This window comes from Nanorana parkeri, unplaced genomic scaffold (assembly GCF_000935625.1).
Source record: "Nanorana parkeri isolate BGI_ZX_2015 unplaced genomic scaffold, ASM93562v1 scaffold137, whole genome shotgun sequence".
In the NCBI taxonomy this organism is placed as follows: Eukaryota; Metazoa; Chordata; class Amphibia; order Anura; family Dicroglossidae; genus Nanorana; species Nanorana parkeri.
Genome location: NW_017306405.1, coordinates 1,710,712 through 1,732,337, shown reverse-complemented (window position 1 = coordinate 1,732,337; position 21,626 = coordinate 1,710,712). Strand labels below are relative to the sequence as shown.

The 21,626-nt window shown below is 44.5% G+C and overlaps 1 protein-coding gene across 1 annotated transcript; it reads left to right on the top strand.

Annotated features, from left to right (window-relative positions):
- The first annotated feature begins 5,323 nt into the window (after positions 1–5,323).
- Positions 5,324–20,358, top strand: INSIG1 (insulin induced gene 1). The gene is made up of 6 exons (XM_018554001.1): positions 5,324–5,495; positions 9,555–9,908; positions 14,947–15,071; positions 16,219–16,385; positions 18,962–19,061; positions 19,716–20,358. Exons 2-6 carry the CDS (start codon positions 9,575–9,577, stop codon positions 19,743–19,745), a joined length of 756 nt encoding a protein of 251 aa, XP_018409503.1. The 5' UTR covers positions 5,324–5,495; positions 9,555–9,574; the 3' UTR covers positions 19,746–20,358.
- Positions 20,359–21,626: the final 1,268 nt, after the last annotated feature.

Sequence of the window (21,626 nt, the reverse complement as noted above, 5' to 3'; positions counted from 1 at the left end):
AGGGAGAGGAGTTTGGCAGAGTGATACGAATGGGGAGGAAAAGATGTTGGCAGAGTGCTGAGACTAGGGGCCAGGGGGATGCATTTAAAAGAGTAATAAAGGGGGGCAAGGAGGTTGGCAGAAGGAGCAGCAGGGGGAGTGTTTGGCAGTGTGGTGAGAACAGGAAGAAGTAGGGGGCGTTTGGCAGTCTTTGGCTGGACTCTGGTATTCTGTCCTTGGTTCTTATGGTTATGAAATAAAAGCCTTAGAAGAGCCTTCATTATTTGCAGAACAGAAGCAGGTTAAGACCTCATTCACATGGGACGTATTGCCCTGTACAGTATGAAGGGCCGGTTGTTGGTGCGCCTGGAGCTGCGGTAAGAAGTATGGGGGAAGCTCATGTAACGCTATGGAAATGCAGGAGCTGTGCACCCTAACACGCTATTTTCCACAGCTCTGAGTTTTGACTGTCGCACACAGTTTACGGACCTGGATCTATCATGTATGCCCCCAAGGCCAAAAACCACCTGTGTGCGCCTGTCAAAACTCAGAGCGGAAAGCAGCGTGGGAGGGTGCACAGCTCCAGGCACATCAACAACCGGCCCTTCATGCTGTACAGAGCAACACGCCCATCTGAATGAGGCCTAAAAGGCAAAAAAAAGAAAATAGATGTTTGCTAAAACCTTGCATTACACATGACTGACCCGCAAAGGTTTTTCTTCAAGGAAATGTGAATTTCCACTTTAATTTGTCTTTCACGTTTCTCAGCAAAGAAAAGGTTAAGACCTAGACAATGATTGGCTGCACATTACACATGCTTCTAGCTTCAAACTGAACTACATTTTTTACTGACTATGTAAAATCTGACGCAGTGTGTGCTGGCACACCATGAACAATTGAGAAACAAAAGTGCTGAGACAAAAAAAGTTTAACAAGTTGATCACCTTGTGCATGCAGCATCAGGTGACTTATAGCCATGGGCTGGCCAAGCATTTTATAACACCTGAATTTAAGAAACCAATATCTAGTTTACCAACCATTGGATAAAGCAGGTGAGCTTCTCCTTATCTAGGCATAGGCATATCCAGGCATAGTGGATCTGTAAACATAGTTCACACACTCCTATGTCGTAACATAGGACCTCCCCTTAATCCCTTCATGTGTAACATCTTAATCCTTGTGCTGCTTTCAGTGCTTTGGAAGATTAAATAACAACCATCACTAACAGCCTTAACAAATACAGAGAGCTTATTCTTAAAGTAAACTTGACTTTAAAGAAATACGAAGGTTGCTATTGCTGAGGACCTTCTGAAAAGGCTAGCTTCCTGGCTGTTATGCTGACCCACTAGATTTAGGGGACATGTTCACCTTGGTTTTTGTTTTTTTTCAAATATCCTGATCTCCCTTCCATGGTCCTGTCAATCAGGGCCATCCCTATAATAAGGCAGCCAGAGGGGGTTGCCTTAGGCGGAATCTCATTAGGGTGTGGCAGGTGGTGGCTACAGTGTCCCAAGTTGCTAAAAGCTCGTAGCGACCTGTGACACTCTTTCCGGCTTCCTACCCCGCTCACTGGCGTCACCGGTTGCCATGAGCTGAGCGGGACGCTCTGGCTGGCATACTGCCCAGCTCCTAGCAACCAGTGACATCAGAGAGCTGGGCAGGATGCCAGAGGCGCTGGACCCAGAGATAACGAGCATCCACCGACAGACCCTCCCACTCCACTTTGAAACGAATATTCACTGACAGCAAGTCCACACTTACCTGGAGTTGGGATCTGAGGCTTTTCTCCTCATTTTAGGATACTGGGCATGCAAATTATTCCGTTTAGCACTAAAAACATGGGGCAGTCAAAGGATTGTAAATGAACTATAAAGTAGCCCCAGTTTGAACTTTAGGGCCGGTGCACTCGTGCACGATTCCGCGCGGTCAGGAGTCACCCAGGTGTGCACTGATCGCGCTGTGGGTGCCACTATTTTCCAATGGCAACCCAGTTGCACCGTGTGTATTGCAGGAAAAAAAGGTAATAGTACCTTTTTTCTGCGATACACGATGCGCGGCTGGTTGACTCCTGACCGTGCGACAATCCACGCGGAATCGTACACGATTGATGCATGTTGGGGTGTCGCCCAGGTGTGCACAAGCCCTTAGAGCTGATTTAGCATCCATGTGATGTAGTGTAGCTGCTACCCCTGGGGGTTCCTTGCACCCTGCATCAAAAAGCTCCATTCTGTTTGCTTAAGAGCATGAAGGCTGCCCCTTTCCATAAGCTCCTAGTTACACGTTACACCTCTGATCTTCCTAGTCATGAGGACATGAACCAAAATTTACCAAAATGCAACTCCTAAGAAATATAACATAATCACATCTAGTAGGTGAGTAAGTGTTTTCCACAGCACCAGCATTTATCACCAAACATAAAAAAAAGATACTAGCTGGTTCGAGTCAGATCATCCAATGGTTAAGCAGCTTAATACAATAAAATGTGTTGTTCATAAAACTGAAAAAAGCAAACGATCCAAGATAAGACTTTACCCCAGGAGCCTCGGCTGAGGTGTTCTATTACATCCATCCTCAGCCAATTCCACATCACCTGAGCAGACACACCCAGATTACGTGTTTTCGCCTCACAGCTGACCTAGTATAACCTCCTCTGTCAAACGTTTCCTTCTGCTGCAGAACAGGATATAGAACACTGGAAATGATATATGCAAACTTTTACATTTTATTTTTTTTACACGTGAAACAGTGTAAGTTTTAAAGGAAAAGTCCAGTTTTTGAGAAAAGATAATAAATGTGCAATTCTTCATAAATGAAAAAATGTGCATTGGAGCCAGAAAAGCAACTGTGAGAAGTAGATGGTGCATGCAATCCTGCAGACTCGTCCTCCTGCCCATGTACAGTGGTACCTACAGTGGTACCTCGGTTCACGGACTTAATTAGTTCCACGATTCTGGTCGTGAACCGAATCAGAAAGTGATCAGACCGCAATCTCGACTAGAGGAAGCCACGGCCAGTGTCAGAGCGGGGAAGATGGCTGCAGTTGTGTTCTTCACCCGATGTGGAGTTCGCAAACGGAAGCAAAATTTTGCAGAACTTCCTGTTTGCGAACAGAATTGTCCACAAAAAGAAGCGTTCGTGAAGCGAGGTACCACTGTATTGAGGTATGGACAAATACTGTAAAATCGTACGACTTTCGTCTTTCCAGCAGGCTAGAAAACTTGTCGAATCGTACGAAATTCGATAGGTTGATGGCGTTTTTGTACGGGAAAAAAAAAAAATCGCAGCATTAACACTGCTCGTGCACAAACAAAAATCCGTGCGGTCAATTAACAAAATTCTTCCAGGTGATTTCTGCTAAAGACCGCGAATTGAACTGTGCGATGGTCGGGGCAGGATGGGGAAAATCGTACGACGGTTCGATCATCGGACGGAAATTTTCATCCGATGATTGCACGGTGTATGGGCACCTTTAGATGTACCTAGTCAGTGGGCCTCCCACCCCCGCACTTCAAGGGTATAAATGCTCATTCGACTAAGGGGGAGGAATAAGTACAAATACTTCACATATTTATTCTATTACAGGTATTCACACTGAGCGATTTATCGCGCGGTAATTCCCGCGATATCGCGGCTATTTACAGCGCGATATCGCTCTCCAATGCATCTCAATGGGGCTCTGTCCGTCGCTGTCGCGGGTCGTGCGTCGCTACAGAAGGACCCTTTTTGGAGCGGATTTTGCAGCGATTCTAGGTTGCTCAATGCACGCATTTGCGCGATATCGCACAAAATGCAAATCGCGTGACAAACGCGCGATTTGCGAATCGCTCAATGTGAATAGGGCCTTAGACAGGAGCCAATTAACCTTCCAACATGTATTTGGAGTGTGGGAGGCAACCCGACCAACCCAAGCAAGCACATGGAGAACATGCAAACTCCATGCAGATAGTGTCCTTACCAGGATACAAACTGGGGACCCACCAGAGCTACAAGGCAGAAGTGCTAACCACCATGCTGTCATATCCCATGCTTCCACCCATGCTGTCCAAATATGAAAATGTCCCATCGCACTCCAGGCCGGAATCCCAGTTAAAGTACTTCAGTGGGTGCTGTAATGATCTGCAGATAGCAATGCGTGGATCAGGATATGAATTGTATGCAATACCAGTTTATGCGACGTTGAATAAAGACGGAACAATAACGTGGTCCTCCGGTGTGCTGGAGACTAATTATTTCATATCCTACTCTGCGGTCTGACGCTCCGGAATGTGGACGGGCCCTTGCTGTCCTCCTGTGCAAGGCAGGACTGCTGGTCAAGAGTGGCAACTACTGGTAGGGCAGCAAAATTAAAAGGTGAATTTCCCCCCCTGCACCATTTATCTGTAATGATGACCCTGGCCCACCCCAGCCGATATGACAGTCTACAAATTTTACCACACAGCCCTGATGGTGTATGGCAACATAATAGTTACAATGGAGAGCAGTGATTGGTCAGGACGGCTCTTCCCCAGAGGAAAGAAGACTCAACAGAGATTCTCATTGGTCACTGCGGTCATGTGGCTGAGCTGACCAATCACCACTGCCCCCTACAACCATTGTTACTATACACCCTCAGGGTCATGTAGTAAAGTTCCCAGACTATTCACTGACAAAGTCATCATTACTGTGAAAATGTGAACCATCCCTTTAGGTTTTACTTTAACAACGTGACTTTACATCTTCCAGCTCCTCAGTGTGCATCAGTACAACACACAAACCATCAATTCTTCATAGCTGTCTTCTATATACAACCATCTGGATGACTTGAGAGCTCTCTCTGAAGGAAAACAAAGCTGAATAATAGAGATAAATACACGTCCATATGTGCACACTTTCTGTAACCCATAACTGTTCAGATTCTGCTATGAAAGCAGTCATGGCTGTCACTGAACAATATCTGAATGCAGCAGTCACATACATTGAGAGGTAAAGGCCCCTGTGGCCGGAATTATTCTAGTCCCGGGTGACGGGCCGCCGGGTCACTGCCCTGAGGGGAAAGTATCTGAGGACACGGCGGGAAAAACACATGAATTATCCAACTGCGCGCACTCAACACCACCGCGCGCCGCCGCGGCCCCTTGTTTTGATTTTTTTTTTTTCTTCTTCCGAGCGGAGAGGAAGGTGTGTGGTGTGTCCGCTACGTCATATGGGCAGCCCGGCGCTGATTGGCTGCTGGCGCCTCACCAGACACGCATGTTGTTTTCGGTCGGGGCAGCTGCGGCTCCCCCCCCCTCGCCTCGCTCTCCGCCGTCTGATTCATTGTGGGGTGGAGAAGGGGGGGAGGAGGGAGCGTAGCTACCTACCTACCTGGGGGCGGGTGCACGCCGGCACTGACTGCACGTTCACACAGTGCCCATATTTATAGCAGAGCTCAGAGGAGACACAGGAGGAGAAAAGTGGGGGAAAAGGGCAAAAGTTTATCAAGTCCTCATAGCTGCTGTCCTCACCGCCTGGATACCTGGAGTGTGCCCTGCTACCGGGTGAGGCCTGCATGCCAAGGAGTAAGGGGGGTGCTTGCTGTGCATGGTGGGGTGCATTGTACTATTATAACACTGCTCTGATGTGCGCAGTCATTGTACTGCCATATACCTGTGTTGGTGCCATTGCTGGGGTAGGCATTATAGTGGCACATTGTGTTGGATGAATGGCATGGTGGGGTGCATTGTACTGCCCTGTTGCTGGGGCAGGATGATGGCAATGTTGGAATGGGCACAGTGCTGGTATATGGCTGGGGGGAGAATGTACTGTCCTATACCCGTGTGGGTGCCATATGCTGGGGTGGGCATTATACTGGCACATGTTGCTGGATGAATGGTGGGGTGATGGCAATGTTGGGATGGGCATAGTTCTGGCATATGGTTGGGGGTGATTGTACTGCCCTAGACCTGTGCGGGTGCCATAGGTTGGGGTGGGCAATATACTGGCACATTTTGCTTAATGAATTATGGGGTGATGCCAATGTTGGGATGGACACATGACTGGGGGGCCTGTTGTGGGTGCCATAGATTGGGGTGGTCATTATACTGGCACATTTTGCTGGATGAATGGTGGGGTGCTGGCAATATTGGAATGGGCACAGTGCTGGCATATGGCTGGGGATGATTTTACTGTCCTATACCTTTTGTGGGTGCCATAGGTCAGGGTGGGCATTATACTTTTACATTGTTGTGTTGGTTTAATGCCACTGTGGTATGCAGTGCACTGCTGTGTTGCTAGGCTGGGATGATGGCAGTGTTGGAATGGGCACAGTGCTGATTAAACTCATGTAATTGGTGCCCATTATACTGCCACCTTGCTGTGTTGGGTTAATGACATGGCAGGGTGCATTGTACTGTTAGGTTTAGATGATGGCATTATTGGTGTGGGCACCCTGCTGCCATATGGCTGGGTCAGTGACCTCATTAGAAGGGGATGATTGTACTGTCATGGTCGTGGTAGTTGTACAGCTCGGTTGGTACTGTAGTTGGGGAAGGGGGGGCATCTTGCTGCCATACTGCTGCATTCCATATGCTGCCTGCTGAGATCTTATTTCTAGACATGCCACAATGCTTTCTTGTAACCTGTAGAATGCGCCAGCCACTGATCAGCTTTCATTAACCTGGTTCTCTCCAGTAGATGGGGGAACTACAAGTCTCAGCATTCATCTGAGCAGCAGGACACGCTGAGACTGACCAATTGCTTGACTGCAGTGGGAGGGGGCATCCTCAATTCAATACACGGCCTACTGACACTTCACTGATGTCTGATCTGCTGCCGTGTGATCACATCACTTCTTCAAACGCTGGCACTAAGTGGCTTATAGCCAGACGATGGCACGATTTCATCCGGATCTGGCTAAAGGTCATGATGACTGACTAATCCGTGGGCACTGAGATGTACAGATGGCTGCCAGTTACAGGCCCTGACCAGCTAGATGGTACTGACATAATAGGGTTTGCCCTGATTGGCTAGAACAGTGAAGTATTGGTGATTGGGCACAGAGTGCCGTATCCGTGCTGAGCTCCGCCATCTAACATCTGGATAATGTACACAATATGTTCTTCTGATCTCGCCCAGTTTATCGAATGTGACATAAAAAGCTGGCAGAGGACCTCCATGGCGTTCGTCTACCTCCGGTAACAGAATGTTCGTATGTTAAAGTTTGGCTGGGATTCAGGACTGACCCAGACAACAGGACATGTTGTACAGCTGGGTACAGGACGCCTTTGTCTAGTGTCCCAGAGACAACCATGAGGTCATCCTGTACTTTCACTGAGTGGGCAACGTTCATATAATGGTGATGGTGGGCACATTTTGGGATATAAAGCAATGTCGTAGGTGTCTTGGTGGAATAGTTAGCACAGCGTTGCTTCTTCAATCATCCATTGATGTAAAGCAATGAATGGCATTTGGTGTTCTAGTCTTAATGGGCAGCTTCAGTTTCGTTTTCCAGCCATCAGCGGAGAGATCCTGGTAATGGAATCTATTGATTAGTCAGTCATTCAATAGTTACATATACTTCTGAATGACTTTGCGTGCTATGATGCCAGCACGGGAGGAGTTTGGTCATTCAAGCCGATTGACATCCTCTGAATAGTTTGTATGAATAACTGGGAATGACAAGTTCTCCGAGTCTGATATGTTCCTTCTAATGGTTGTATTCAGATTCTGACTAATCTATGTAACAGGTCAATCACTTTGTCACACACACAGACAAATGAGTATGGAATTCAGGAGCCAGTCTGTCCAATCCAGGAGCCAGCAGGAATCATTTTTTTAGGAGCCATCTCCCTTGACAATTGGAGGGAGCCTCAAAAGTTAGGTGCCAGCTGTCATTTGTCAGAAGCATTGGCTACCCGTCTCCTGGGATTTTTCCAGCCTTGTAGTAGATTTAAAGTACGGGTCCTTTAAATTGGGCACCAGCTTGTTCCAACAATGTTAGTTTTTGTAAAAGTTTCATAAGAACTGGAGAAGTTTTACCCCCATGCACACTAGTGTAGAGTATCATGAATGCATAACCGCTGGATTTTGCACAGGTTCACAAATTACTTTTCACCCTTGCAGTGCCATTGAATGTCTGTGGCACCCCAAAACCAAGCAAGCAAGACAAGCGTTTTCCACATGCAAACTTTCTAGCGTGTAGGTCAGCTCATTCAAATGAATAGGCTGCCTGTACGCGGCTCAGCAAATGCAACACGTGATGTCTTGTTTTGCAAGTGTAAATGACGCAGCAGTATCACAGGCTAGTATTGGAGGCAGTGTGCAGTTTTGCTTTCTGGTTGATAACTAGACAGGAAGTCAGCTGCACACATGCTCCAGATTCTGTCTGCTCCAGTTTAGATGAATTCTCCCCAGTCTGCATTGTTTTCAGTGGATCTTTTACATAAGTTGGACTGTAATTCCAGACACGGATTGCTTCTCTATAGTTTTAGATCTCATGGGATGGGGAGGGCTAAGGTGGTCTGCTAGAGTCTCTTTTTCCCTGCTGGGGGATTTCTCTTCACTTCCGATGACAACATTGTAACTAGATCAGGAACTGAGAGCAAATCTTCCTCAGACAGGAGTAGAGCCATACGCCAGTATAATTTCATTCAAAAAAAATTCCTTGTTCGATATTTTTCTAATAATTAATGATCAAAGTAATGAGCAACATTAATGAAGCAGGATGAGTGACGTTCTAACAGTGAATTTGGTTTTTGAAACTCTATTCATTACAAAATTAAATGTTAAAATCAAACAAGATTTTGAATGACATTCACCAAGTGATGGCTTTATCGAATGTTCTGGTGAGATTTTCAAATGAACATTCGTATGAAATTCAACCAATGTGCGGCCAGCTTCAGCTGATTGAGGTTTAGCTACCTACCCCACTCTCTCTTTGGCTGGCCATACACCTTACAACCATTGCACGACTTTCATCCTGCGATGGTTGTAAGGTAATTAAAAGATCATATGATCTGCCCATCTTGGACAGGCAGATCGTACTTGCGATCATCACAAGCCTGCCCCGCTGAGGGGAGGGCTTCAGATGATTCCATTGCTGAGCGGGCAGTGTGCACTCGCGCACACCGGCCCGTTCGGCATTTGTCTTCCGAGCACGCCACTAACCCACCGACAATCGTACGATTTTCGCCAGATTTTCAAGCGTGCTCGGAAGACAAAAGACGTGCGACCGTACAGTAGAAACGGTCGCACGCCTTCCATACACCTGACGATTATCGTATGATCACGGGATCACCCGCAATTATCGCCGCTGTATGGGCACCTTTTTGAGGGGAGGCCGATTGCTGTTGTCCTTCCTTCCTATGGCAGTGACAGCGCTATCTATGAAACAGGATTTAAGGGGAACTCTCCCCATTAGGCACAGATTCAACAATAAAAAGCCTGAAAGAGGTTCTAACACCTCCCACATTTTATCCGAAATGCATGAGAATGTCTGAAGTTCAACCTAGCCTTTTATTTTAGGCAACCCAGACCATTAGTCTATATGTATGTGTGATGTGTATACATATTGTGTGTGCTTTCTCAACATGCTAATTGTCCTTTTCTTCTTTCTACAGCTACCTCTTAAAAAAAACAAATGCCAAGACTCGAGGAGCACTGCTGGAGTTGCTCTTGCACCAGAGGGAGAGACAAGAACGGCCCAAAGATAAGCACTTGGCTGGCACTCAGAGTTGGAGAAGTCATGTCCTCCCTAAACTCCCCCATTGCTCTCGCCTGCAGCTCCTTAGCCAGCAGCGAAGGCCGCAGCCTCATCCGGAGAAGTGTTGTCCTCTTTAGTGTTGGCGTTTTTCTTGCCTTGGTGCTCAATCTTCTCCAAGTCCAAAGACATGTGACACTATTTCCTGAAGAGGTTATTGCCACCATATTTTCCTCTGCGTGGTGGGTGCCTCCTTGCTGCGGCACTGCAGCTGGTAAGTATTACAATGAAGCCGCAGCTGGACAGACAGTTTTTGTATTATTGGTGGTGCAGTTGTCAGAGTTGCCATGTCTAGGAGTTGTTTTCCTGGGTCGTGTTTGAGCAGGCTCAGGGTTTGTTTGTGTTCAGTGGTAGAAATCCTACTACTAGGGACTGCAGGAATTATAAGAACCCGACAGGTAAATGGCGCCGACCATCATTTTGCTTGAAGCTGAACTACAGGCACAAACATTTTCATGTAAAAAAAAAAATCCTGTATATGTAAAACAATTTTGTGTGTACCAGAGGTCATTTAAGCCCAGATATTACCATCTAAAGTAGTTGTGATTTCATCACTGTGTTGCACATAACCCTTAAAAAGAGCAAAGCTGTGGGAGGGCCACAGCAGGCCCCAACCCACTACCAGCTGGCTGCAGTAAACTACAGGAGAGGGCGGAGACGAGACCAGTCACCCTGCACAAGGAAAGAGCAGCGGTGACCAGTCTTTATTACAGGAAGCTCCTGCACAGGAGTCTTTATTACAGGAAGCTCCTGTTACACACTGAATCACTGCACAGATCTGGAAGAAATACACAAAGAGCACGAACATTCAAATAAGAATCGTGTCCCTCTTGGATTTAGACATTATTTGAAGTTCAGCTTTGAGAATGAAAAAAAAATAAATGGACAAGATTTTTTTAATTGCCTCTATTACTGGGTTGAGACAAGATTATTCTGAAGGAAAGGGGTGTACACATTTCAATATGGAATCCAATAGCAAGTCTACCCAATCCAGGAGCCAGCTTCCTTGACCACAACTAGAGTACCTTAAACGTTCGGCGCCAGCTGTCATTTATAAGACTCATTGACGACCTGGCTCCTGGGATTTGTCCAGTCCTGAGCTGGGATATGTCCAGTGATATATGAAAATGTTTTTACAATATTATGTAATTGGATGATGCCGGGCCTGATTTATACAAGCTGAGGCAAAGGAGAGCAGAAGTCTTGCCCATAGCAGTTTGATTGCAGCTGTCAAAATTAAGAAGGTCATTCAGTGAGTACGTCCCAATAATAACCAGAAATGCTCCGTATTGTGAGCATCTCTTGTAACATTTCTAGTGTTTCTGACTTCCTAAGCCCTCATTCACACTAGAAACGGCCGGCACGTACAGCTCGGTGCTGCGTGCGCGGCCGTATCGGGCAGCTCCCGGGAAGGACAGGTGCTGAGTGTGATTAGTATGCAGCCCCCGTTCTTCTTTATGGGAATACGCAGCCATACACCCCCCCTACGCTCAACTCAAGTGCGGGTGTGTGTTTCCTGGCTCGGACGCAGACAGGATCCATCCTGTCAGCGCATGAGTAGGCTCACCCGCACAGACGCGTAGGGCAGCGCATGGCCGCATAGTCCCATGGAGAAGAACAGGGGCTGCGTACTAATCACCCGCAGCACCTGTCCTTCCCGGGAGCTGCCCGATACGGCCGTGCATGTAGCACAGAGCTGTATGTGCCGGCCGGGGGTTAATGGCACACAGTGAGATTTATTTAACTTATTAGATCATTATGCGAGTGGAGCCGATCCTTCCCCTGCTATAGAGGAAAGGTGAAAGTACCAAGGGCATGCTGTTACTGCCAGACCAGAATGGTGCCAGGTTCTTGGTGACTTGTCTGTAGCACTCTGTGGGCGTCAGCCATGCTGTACACTGACCTTTCATTAGGTACTCCTCTGACTGATCTGTTCTAGAGCCAGCTATAGATGTATCCATCCCCAGGATCATTGACCTCTGTGTTCTTTCACTTGGGTCCGCACTTATGTGAAGACAATGCATCTACTATGTTTCCACCCATATGTGCTTCCTATTAATGGCAACCTATTATGAAGCACCTACATGAGAATCCTTGGATATAAATGCATAAAGCAGGGGTAGGCAACCTCAGCACTCCAGCTGTGGTGAAACTACGAATCTTCTTTACTTCTGGAAGTCATGGCTATGAAAGTCCCGCAACTCCTCATGGGATTTGTAGTTTCAGCACAGTTGGAACCAAATAGCCCTCAACTAATCCATGCATAGCATAGTAAGGGCCATCTCACACTAGATGTATCTGAGCTGCACTGGCCACTGTTTGCAGCTCAGCCCCAAAGCAAGACATTTTCAGGCCTAAAATGTGGATTGTAACATGTAAAAAAAAAAAAGGCCCTTTGTCCTTAAGGGGTTAATCTTTAAATAATCAGCCTGCACTCCGGGCAGTTATCAGGCTGAAACTTAATATGAGCATTAGAACTGCTTCTCCTCTTCAGTGCAGACGCCTGCTTGGCATATTCTACATAGCACAGGAAATGTTGTAAGCTCTGAGCTTTCTGATTGGCCAGCGCCTGAACTGGTGAGCTGCATGCCTCGCACATCATTGGCTTTCGTCTTAAACATGCCACTTCTTGGAAAACGAAAATAAGGAAGTGATCAGGGTTTAGGAGGAGACTTAGCTGCCTGCCAACCCTGCCATAAATATCTCCAGAGACACTGAAAGCGAAAAAGACGTCTGACCGCTTTTTTATTTTCTGTTTGCTTGTTTCATGTTGAAATGTGTTTTTTAAATGTATAGAACAGTATATAAAACTTCTTTTATAGGTCATAAACTTCAGTTTTAGATCTATATTCGATGTTGAGAACAGATAATTCATATGACAGATAAAGCATATGACAAACAGATCAGCAGTTCAAATGAAATGACAGTCCGCGTTAAGTCCTATTCAGATATTCATCCTATTGGTCTAGAAACTGTTTTGTGTCATGTAACTTGAAGGCTGGCTTTACTGACTGCTCCTTCTGAAAATGTCTGTTGCCTGACTGCCATTCATTTCACTGAGTCAGCATAACAAGCAAGCAACTAGCATTTTGTAGAAAGGTCACTTGACGCAGATTTTCTCACATCACTTTCTGTTCAACTAGAAAATATAAATTGACGATGGGCCCCATAAAAAGAGAATCTTGTTTTTATAGTGTTTTGAGTTAGTTTAATTCGTGAATATGCTTAAAGTGGCTGCGTAACTTAGGCTGACCATAGACTATTAGAATTTCAGATGGACGTTCATATGAAAAATCTCATCATTCGGTAACGCCATCAAAGACTTGAGAAATGTTGTTCCAAATTTCATTTGGTTTTATCATTTTATCTTGGAACAAATGGAGTTTTCGAAACCAAAAACCACATTAGGGGCAATTTATCGAATCTGGAGCAGTTGCCCATGACAACCAATCAGCTTCTCTCTTCAGTTCTGTTAAGATTTGAAAATGAAAGAGAGAAGCTGACTGGTTGCCACGGACAGTTGCTCCAGATTCTGTCTGCTCCAGTTTTGATAAATTCCCCTCATTGACTGTTAGAATTGTGTTTGTTCCATTCTGCTCCTTTTTTTTTTTTCTATATTTTTTTTTTCTTCTTCAATTTGGCTCCTTTAGCTATTAGAAAAGTGAATGAACTTTCTGAAAATATTTTTTTGGTGTATGGCCAACTTAAAATAAAGTTCAGTAGATCAGGATGGACAAATATGGATAATATGGAGTTCAGGGGCCAGCAGGATTTTATGTAGGAGCCAGCTCCATTGATGATTAGAAAGAGCCCTAAAAGTTAGGAGCCACTTCTAAGGAGCATTGGAATTGTAACAAAGAAGCTCAGGAGCATTGCTGGTTCATTTAGACATGCAAGAAGCAACAGTTATGTGCAAGCACCTCCTAGAAGCTTTAAAGGAGAACTATGGGGTTAGGGCTTTTCCCCATAGTTCTCCTAAGGGTAACGGGAGTACACAAACTAGCGTCTACCCGTCACCCTAAGCTCAATATACAGCGAGCTACTGCTTGGTATACTGAGACGCCACAGCTGAAACGGATCGCAACAATTTATGTCTGGATCCACCAGCTGCGTGAGTGACAGCTGGCTCTGCCTATCTAGAGACAGAGCCAGCTGTACCCGTCCCCTCCGTTCCACCAGTCAGCGCTGGTGGGGAGGGGGGAATCCAGCCCCTCCCCTGTCACGGCTCTCTGCCGTGACAGGATCGAGAAGTGAGCGAACGCCGGTATGTGTTCGCTCACTTCCCGATCTACTGAGCCGACCTGTGACAGTTTCATTGTCACAGGTCGGCTAGAACTATGAGGTGAGTGAAAAGCACTCCTCATAGTTCTCCTTTAAAGGCAATCCATTTTCAATTAAAGTAAAATCCAATCGCTTAAATCTTATATTTAATATGTTGGTGAATTTTTAAAGGTCAAGTTCGATCTTTTTAAACCTTAAGCTTTTATTAAATCTATACCTGGTAATCCTGCCGTGTTCTTGTGAAGGCACTTGCTGTTATGGGGGTGACAATGCTCTGTCCGTGTCTTCCATTGGTGCTCTTGTGTTGTCACCCTGTCACATGCACTTCCTGTGGAGACTGTAAGGGGCCATGCTAAGTCTTAATGTTCAAAAATGTTACTCGGCTGTCAGCATCAGCAAGTCCATTCCCACCCAAGCGATATATCTGTAGTTGCCACTGGAGTAAATGCATATAGACAGGAAGTGGCTGCAGAGGATCAGCAGCATTGTGATGCAAAAAGGATTAAAATAAAGGTGAAAAGTATCTATAAAGAAGTATATTTGGGGAATGCAGCTTTTTACTTACATAAACATATGTACATAAGGACAGAGCACTGTCAACTTCCTTTAACCGTTCTGTACACCAAGGCGGTTGCGGATCAGCGCGGTTACCGCACTGATTTCAAAAGTGAGGTTTTGGGAGGTTTTATTTTGTTTCAGTGCTGAACGCAATAAAAACTCCAAAACCTCGCTGAGCAGCGTGGTTCTATTGAAAGCTGTATGGGAACTGCACTGATCAGCGCAGCAAAAATAGTGCAGGGGGGGCAGTTCGGATCGCGCGGTCACATGAATGGTCCACATAGCAATATATGGGATTGTTCATGTCGGCGGATCCGCACAGCTGAACCGCCCCGGTGTGAACGGGGCCTGCTGGATGTGATGATTAAAAAGTTCTGGAACGAATGCTTAAAGTTTGTTTTTCTCTTTTTCAGCCGTTGTTGGCCTTCTTTATCCTTGCATCGACAGCCATCTTGGAGAACCACACAAGTTCAAGAGAGAATGGGCTAGCGTCATGAGATGTATAGCAGTGTTTGTCGGCATTAATCACGCTAGTGCAGTATCCTTTTATCCATGTAATAGGAAAAGTGGTTCCAGAATCCACATTTCACAATGGGTTTTCATCTCTGGGTAGAGCTGCTTTGAATGTTCATTTTATACGCTCATGTCCTAGCATGGATACATAGGTTAGGCTGTTTAAAAGGTTGGAATACGTGGCAACTAATACAAATTTTACTTTCCTCAATTGAAGTGATGTAGGCCAGTGACCAATCCGATGTCTGTGGGTGATGGTCATATGTCTCTGGGTACTATACAGAGCAGGTTCTTGGTGATGAAACTGATGGCTCAGTTCTAGTTTTCCTAAATACATTTTGCTGTTTCCCCATGATGCCCCATTCACGCCTGAGCGTTTTGTCTAGTGATTCCCAAAGTGCTTCAATGCTCAAGATGAATTTTTTTTTTCTTTTTTCTAATGGGTCTTTTCACACCTGAGCATTATTACCTGTTGCATGAAGCTCAAAAAAGTACACAAGCTTCTTTTGGGGCAGAATTGTGTGCTTTTGGTCCTACAGATCTTGGAATTGGAAACTGACAGGATTATTCACAAAATGGTGAGTCTGGAGAAGGCAGGAGAAGTGAACAATCTAGGACAACATAGCTGAACCGAAAAGTGAGCTGAATTGGAGATTTTTTCCAAATCAGCTATTTAGTCCTAAAGCTCTTCACCCTTTTGTGAATAACCCTGCGTCTGTTTTCAGGTGCTCACATTTTAAAGTCTATTGGTCCAAAAATGCACGATTCTGCTCCTGTACTACAAGGTACAGGTAAACACCCCAAAAATGCACATGCAAATGTGAACAAAAGCCTTTATATGGCTGTGCTCATGCTTGAGTGTGAATGGGGCCTGAAGTAGGAGGATGCCTGCTAGTGCTTAAACATGCACTTTGTCCTCACGAACACTTATACTTCCAATGCAGCTCATTTAATATGCAGTAGCGTCCACTTTTGTCATGAATGTTATTTCTGTTCATAGACAAAAAGTCACAATTCTTAAATAATACAGAACAGTGTCAGGTTCCCTGTTGGGGGGAGGGGAGGGGTGCAATCTGTTTTACTTGTGTTAATGTATGTGATGCAAAATGTGTTTTAGAATGAATGGATAGTATATGATCATGAGTCTTTTCCTTAACATTATACTCCACCAGAAATTGGATTTTGCAAATAATATTCAGCTCTCACTAACACTAGCAGCCTTGTCGCTGGGCCTTTGGTGGACCTTTGACCGGTCACGAAGTGGTCTTGGACTAGGAATCACAATAGCCTTTCTTGCAACACTCATAACGCAGTTTCTTGTATACAACGGAGTGTACCAGTAAGTATCGCCTGTGCTGCAAATTCAGTATTTTAACATTTGTGGTATGTTAGATTTTGGCATTGGGGGTTTTGCATTTGATATCTGGTTTGCAATCGTATAAAAAAAAAAAACTAAACACCAGACTCCTAAAATTCCCCAAATTATTAGGAACGTAAAAGCATAACCCTACGCTGAACCTGCCTATTCTATTCCTGAATATTAGGGATGCACTGATACTAGTATCGGTATCGGTATCGGTGCCGATACCGAGTATTTGGGTGAGTACTCGTACTCGCCATAATGCTCCGATACCTAGCACGAGTACTTCCTGTATCAGGAAGCCGGGCAGTTCGTCATTACACGCTGCCCGGTTTCCTTATTGGCCGGGAAACTGCTCCATGCTCTCTCGTCACTTGTGATGAGAGAGCATGGAGCCAACTTCCTGGCAAATCAGGAAGCCGGGTAGCGTGTAATTACGCGCTGTCCGGCTTCCCGATTGGTCAGAAAGCTGGCAAGTCCGGAAGCCGGGTAATGACGCAGCGCCCGGCATTCTGATTGGCAGGGAAGCCGGCATCATGCTTACTCGTCATCTCATGAATCATAATATTAAGAAACTGACCTAAAATCATTAGTTTGTATTGCTTTAGAAAAAATGTGACCTGGTCCTTTAAGAAAAAGTATCGGTAATTGGTATCGGCGAGTATGTGATCAAAAGTATCGGTACTCGTACTCTGTCTTAAAAAAGTGGCATCGGTGCATCCCTACTGAATACTTATTCCCAACCCCGGAAATGCACTTATAATTCTTAATAAACCCCTTCCCTCAAGATTCAACCTAAGCCTTAAAGGTTTATTAAACCCTCACATGTTTTGGCATACATCTACTGATAGTAAGCAGTAGATATATGCAAAAACATTAGTTTTTTTTTAAACTTAAAAAAAAAGGTTAATACTTACCTTGTGTCTTCGCTGCATGCTTCTGTCCGAACATCTGAAGAGTTTGGGGCGGGCGCATGCGCAGTTCAGATGTTCGGCCGGGAGACTAGGAGAGACACAAAGTATATGGAGCATCGTGCACCCGCACAGACGCCGTGGGACATCAGACAAGCAGTAGGGGCTGGATCGGGGACCCGCACCAGTGCTGGAGGGACAGCTGAAAAGGACAGGAAAGAAGATCGAATTAAGAGACATGATTTAAGGTAAGTTCTTACATTAGCATTGGGGGGGTGGGGGGGCTTTAATGTCACTTAAAAACCACATTAAGAGCCCCCCTCACATCAGAGTCTCCCCCTCTCACACTGGGAAGCCCTTCAGGAGCCCTCCTCTTCACATCAGAGGTATGATGCTGTGTAAAAATGAAAGGGCACCCCTGAGGAAGCCAGAAGGCCACAGCACATTGGTTGAGACAGACATTTTGTATTAGCAAGTTCTGTATAACCAATTTATAATTCTCTTGTATCGTGTAATTACTTGTTAAATTTGTTACATAGGCTGACACAGTGTATCTATAGCAAAGTGTGAGGAAGGTATAGAACTCGTGTCAGGTTTTACTGCTATTCCAGGCTCCATTAGAGAGATTTGTCCTCACTGTCTAGTGAAAATGTTGCCTCAGGGACAGTGAATGAGGGGAAATCTCTCCAACAGCGACAGAGATAGAAGTAGGGGATGCTAGAACCCCTGTGAGCGTTTTATGGTTTTCTGTTTCCCTGTTGTAGGTTTATTTCTTCTCTGGTAAAACTTTGACCCCACAACAGGAAGTAAAGGCAAATCTCTCCAATGAAGCCCAGATATTGGTAAAAAACTTGGGGGAGATTCTAATTCTTTTCCTTTTTAATAAAAAAAAAAAAAAAGCTTTCACGTTTAATCCAGAGGACATCCAAAACCCTTATTAGATTGGTCCAATTAGATATAACAGAGAAATATTCCTTGATAATCCCCAAAGCCAGTTGAATAATTCCTGCGTTTGGAAGCACATCCAGGCCTTTTTTTTTTAAGTTACCCTAATTTTTAGAAATACCAGCTCATGCGAAAGACTATTCCACGTTTTCATAGCTCTTCGTATAAACAGTTCTTACTGTATGCGGAGATTAAATTCAACTTCTTTTAGTCCAGGCGCAAAGACCGTTAAGACATTACTACTGGAGATAACTATTCCAACAATATACATTTATTTCCTTTTATGTAATTTGCAAGTAGCTTGTGTATATGTGGCAAGCAGTCAGCTGAGTGCTTTCGCCCTTTTGTGAGATGCATTGACATGCAGAGAAGTAATCACTTTGAATTGTGAGATATGAGTGGTGTAAACATTTGTTGGCTGTTGAGATTTACATAGAGGTCGTGCCTGGGTTCCATGGGTAGGAAAGCACTTGAGGTCCCTGCACATATTCTTATGGATCTGAGATACCTTTTCCTTTTACTGTTTTCAGTTACTAATGTACAAGCCTGTTCATTATTGATGGTGCAGCTAAAAAATTAGATTGTATTGATAGTTTCACAGCAGTGGTATATGTGTGGCCTATGACGGCAAATGTCTGCATCCTGTTGAGTCTTATGCATTTTACCTTTTACTCAGAATCTTTTCCTTGTGTGTTTCAGGTATACATCCCCAGACTTCCTGTACATTCGTTCCTGGCTGCCTTGCATATTCTTCTCTGGAGGAGTGACTGTTGGAAATATAGGACGACAACTAGCAATGGTAATTATTTGTTTGTTAATTATTACATACGTAGGCTTGTTCCGGTTCACTCATATGTTCTGTGATTAAAGTGCAACTGCACCTAAGACATTCTAGGTTTCAGTGGCAGATTACAGCTCTGTTTTTGTGCCACTGTTTTGCCTTTTCAAGTTTTTCATCTTGGGTTAGGTGGGGTCCTGGACCAGGCTATAACTGCATTGTGGTCTGCAGGAAGGTCCAGGATCTGGTTACACTTTCTGGCCAGGGTGCCTGGCTCTCAAGCCTGGTTGATCAGAATTATAAATCCTTTGGCAGGAACCATTCTCCTGCATGTAATTTAGCTGTGTATTTGGTGTTTTGCCTGGAGTTCAGCTTCAAATAATAAATTGTTCTTCCTTTCTGTAGCAGTAAGGTTTAGTGTTCCACACGTAGCAATGTTTGCATACAGGAAGGGTTGGAAACAAGGCTGCTTCGATTTTTACCTGCTTATGAAAGTGGGATCACGGTGATCAATTCTGACTTCGCTTCTTGCTTACTTATTCCAGGTTAATGAGTTATAAGACAGCAATGCAGCTAGCATTTTTAGAAGGGGAGAGGTCAACAGTTGTATCACTCTGTACAAATTTCCCTTTAAACAGAGAATGGTCTATTAACCAAACTGTTCTTTCATTGCAGGGCCCCTCAGAAAAAGCACATGACGACTAGATGTGTCCAAGCAATGGCTATATTGTGGAAGATTCATGCTGATGTTGGAAAAGCTTGCACTCTGTTACTGAGTAACAACCCGCAAACTTTCCACGCACAAACACGTTAAAATGTGAAGCCTATTTCTTCATCATTTGATTACTACATTTTATGGTATGCAGGACTTTATTATTGCTCCATGAATTCCTACACTAGACCAGGACTTTGCTGGTGGAGTCAGAATAAGAAGGAAAAAAAATATTCATTCAGTCACGCATCTGCTCTTCCATGATTGATGCAAGTTTTGTTAATCTGACACTATAGATGTAGATTTTCAAAGTATTCTTTTGCATGGTGTAATAAGCTGTTTGCCAGCTTCAAGTACCAGTATTATGATTTAATTCTAAGAGGATGAAAGAGGACATGCCTATTACAAAGCATTGCAACAACCATATCCCATTGAAGCCTCACAGGTGCAAGGTGCCTAAATGGGAGAAGAAGATGAAGTGTAACTAAGTAGGAGTGTATTATTTATCTAAATGGTAAATAAGGCTGTGGGCAAAAAAGGGTGGAGATGCATTTAATGCCAGCTAGCCTAAAGGCCCAGCTCAACAAGGCCAAGAATAGGTAAAACAAATTAAAAAGGGCCAATAACAAACTGTCCAAAAAAAGAAGTGTCTGTCTTTGCCCAGTGGCAAATGATTCATATAATATTGTAAATTTTCTGATTCTCAAGCCAGTTTTGCAATCTTAGACTCTAGATGTGGTGGAACTACAAATCACAACATGCCTTCTGCCAAAGGCCTTTAAGCAAAGTTTCTGGAGGAATAAATACTGCAGCAGCCAATCAGATCCTTGCTTACATTCTTTAACAGTTTATCCTGGGATAGATGTGTTAGGAGTAATGGAGAGGCTGATATAATTCCTGGAAGAGAAATCTGCTCTGACCTTCCTTGAGTGCTTGCCACATGTGTAAAGGCCCAGGTCACATAGGCACTGCTAAGAAGGGAAAGTCACCAATCTGAGCTTACATCCTTCCCTAATACATAGATCACATGACCACATTGCCTATTCTATGCCTTCAGGCATGTGGGCAGTTCAAGAAGGAAGCTGGAGCATCATTTTTTTTTCCTGGGTTGGCAGGGGTTTTTGAACCAGTCCGGCCTAGATAAATAAGAAAGAGGTGATCTGTTTGCTTGTTGTATGGCGTATATACGGAGACTCCTTACCCTCTGTTACTGCTATTCAGATGCCTATTGATCAACATCTGGGGCCCAGAGCCAAATGGGTGTATGGAGCCGAAAGCTCAAACGCTCAGCGAAGCATCCACATTGCTGTGCCTCACTAATATGAACACTGGCTGCAGTTTCTGTCTGATACTGTCACCATTGTTCTTCCTATTGCTTTCCCCAAGCATAAGAGCAATGCAACTGGCACATGAAATTCAAATCGTACTGATGGTGTGTATGAGGTATAGTAGAGATTTTCCAGCCCTATGATTCTCCATGCTACTAATACACACCATTTTTCAGTTAGCAGAAAGGTACATTACAGGGGGAAGAGAAGACCCCCCCCCTTCCCCTCCTATATATTTTTTTTTGTCTCGCAGCCTTATTATTTTTTGCAGTCTGTGATTGCCTTTGTAAAGAGAAAAGTGCATTTGCCACTTCATTAAACCTTTTGTTGTTTTCGATATTCTATAGTATTTGTGAGCACAAGTTTTTCATTGCAATTATTTAATTACATGCAGATCATTTTCAGTCCGATTTACTAGCAGACCTTTAACAATTCTAAGTGCAATGTGTTTAAAATAACTTCAAGGGAATGTGTAGCCTGTCTCTTTTATTGCATATCATTATTATTATTATTATTATTATTATTATTATTAAAGGGACATTACCA

Bases quoted from the DNA above. Each gene is read 5' to 3' on its own strand.
- INSIG1 (XM_018554001.1), top strand. From the start codon at position 9,575: ATGCCAAGACTCGAGGAGCACTGCTGGAGTTGCTCTTGCACCAGAGGG. The intron at 9,909-14,946 runs GTAAGTATTACA...TCTCTTTTTCAG, and splicing joins TTGCTGCGGCACTGCAGCTG to CCGTTGTTGGCCTTCTTTAT. The intron at 15,072-16,218 runs GTATCCTTTTAT...ATACTCCACCAG, and splicing joins GCATTAATCACGCTAGTGCA to AAATTGGATTTTGCAAATAA.